The sequence below is a fragment of the Diaphorina citri genome, unplaced genomic scaffold, assembly GCF_000475195.1.
Source record: "Diaphorina citri unplaced genomic scaffold, Diaci psyllid genome assembly version 1.1 scaffold11641, whole genome shotgun sequence".
Taxonomy (NCBI): domain Eukaryota; kingdom Metazoa; phylum Arthropoda; class Insecta; order Hemiptera; family Psyllidae; genus Diaphorina; species Diaphorina citri.
The window spans coordinates 1-1,616 of NW_007389012.1; the positions used below are offsets into that span (position 1 = coordinate 1).

Consider the following 1,616-nt stretch of genomic DNA (forward strand, 5'->3'; position numbering starts at 1 on the left):
TTTTTTATTTTTTTATTATTAGTATTATTATTATTATTTTTTTTATTGGAATAGTAAAAGTTTCATGACAACAAAAATTTTCGTGAGTAAACGGTGTCTTGATTTTTTTAAATCCCTAGGGTAAGGTAAACCTAGACCCTTGAAAAATGGAGTGTGCTTGAAGACATGTCATGTGTTCCAATCCACTCGATCCCTAAAGGCCCATTCCCACCAGTCATGAGTTTCATCCGATTTTTTTCCGAATGTCCTGTAGGCAATGTAATTTAAATGAGAGCGTTCCCACTACACACGACACGATTTTTTCGCCGAACGACAAAAAACGTCCTTGTAGGCAATCTAGTTTAAATGAGTGTTCCCACTACTACGCAAGACACGCTTTTTTCGCCGAACGACAAAAAACGTCCTTGTAGGCAATCTAGTTTAAATGAGTGTTCCCACTATTACGCACGACACGATTTTTTCCCCGAACGACAAAAGTGGGAACGGACCTTTGGTCTTACTTAGGATTAGGTGAAGTTTACTTTAGGTGTTTTAGCTCAAATTAACAGTGGCGGGGGTCCGAAGATGGATAGTGCCTGGATTGCTGAAGGCAGAATATCGCTTGTATACGTCAATAGCTCGCACTAGGAAATGATAGGTGTGACCCGCAGTGAACTGAAAACAGAAACGAAACACCTCGGTCAAACAGAGAAAGAAACACCTCGATACATCTGGGGGGGAACAAGAAAGAAACATCAAAATATTTTGAGCAAATGTTCTGTACGTGTCAAATATTTCTGTCAACTTTCATCAAAATGGAGGAGTTGCAATTGGGAAAATATTATTAATAAAAGGTCGATTCCTACGTAAAAAGTTGTGAAAAATCCAAATCTGAGGTCAAAACCCCGAAAAAGTAACTTTAAAAGGTCGAAAATTCAATTTTTATTTTCCATTCTAATAAAAGAGTTCAAATATGTGTGACGTCAGACTTTACGCAGTTGTTTTTTTCGTCCGTTAGGTAGCGCCACTATGCAAGCACGCTAGCGGAGGAGCAGAAAGAACTGCGCAGAAACGTATGCGCACAAACACATTAATGCGTTGCCTGCGAGGGAGCTTTGCTTGGGACATTTGATGTGACGTCATCGCCTACGGGAGCGTATGTCGTGACGTCAAACTTCACGATTTACTTGCATTTTTTTAATCGATTTATCTCGGGATCTAGAAGTCGTAGAAGAAAAAGAAAGATTCCGTTAGTCCTCATTTTTCCAGCTCTATGACTTTGAAACATCACCCAAGTAAGCGCAACTGATCTATTCAAACTTCAAATTCAAAAATTGAAACCACTTACCTGAGTGAGAGTACATGCCATGGGCAAGGGCAAAGCTTCTAGTTTGCCGATGTTCTTCCACAGTGAAGAATTCACGGGCACATTCTTATTCTCTTGGTAGGCATATAACTGATAGGATTCTATAGCGGCCATATCTGATGTAGTGTCTAGAGACCAGGTCAACTGAATACCTGTAGAATAGAATAGAATACGTTTAACATATTGTTGTGTTGTGAGTCAGCTCCCATGGCGTAGTGGTCACTGCACTCGCCTTGCACGCGGGAGACCCGGGTTCGATTCCCGGCGGGGT

The 1,616-nt window shown here is 40.7% G+C and overlaps 1 protein-coding gene across 1 annotated transcript; it reads right to left on the reverse strand.

Moving 5' to 3' along the window:
- Positions 1 to 273: 273 nt before the first annotated feature.
- Positions 274 to 1,513, reverse strand: LOC103522825 (activating transcription factor 7-interacting protein 1-like). Its single transcript, XM_008487914.3, has 2 exons — positions 1,328 to 1,513; positions 274 to 654 (listed from the first exon to the last, which is right to left on the reverse strand). The coding sequence occupies exons 1-2, from the start codon at positions 1,457 to 1,459 to the stop codon at positions 532 to 534; spliced, it is 255 nt and encodes an 84-aa protein (XP_008486136.1). The 5' UTR covers positions 1,460 to 1,513; the 3' UTR covers positions 274 to 531.
- Between the last annotated feature and the right edge of the window lie 103 nt (positions 1,514 to 1,616).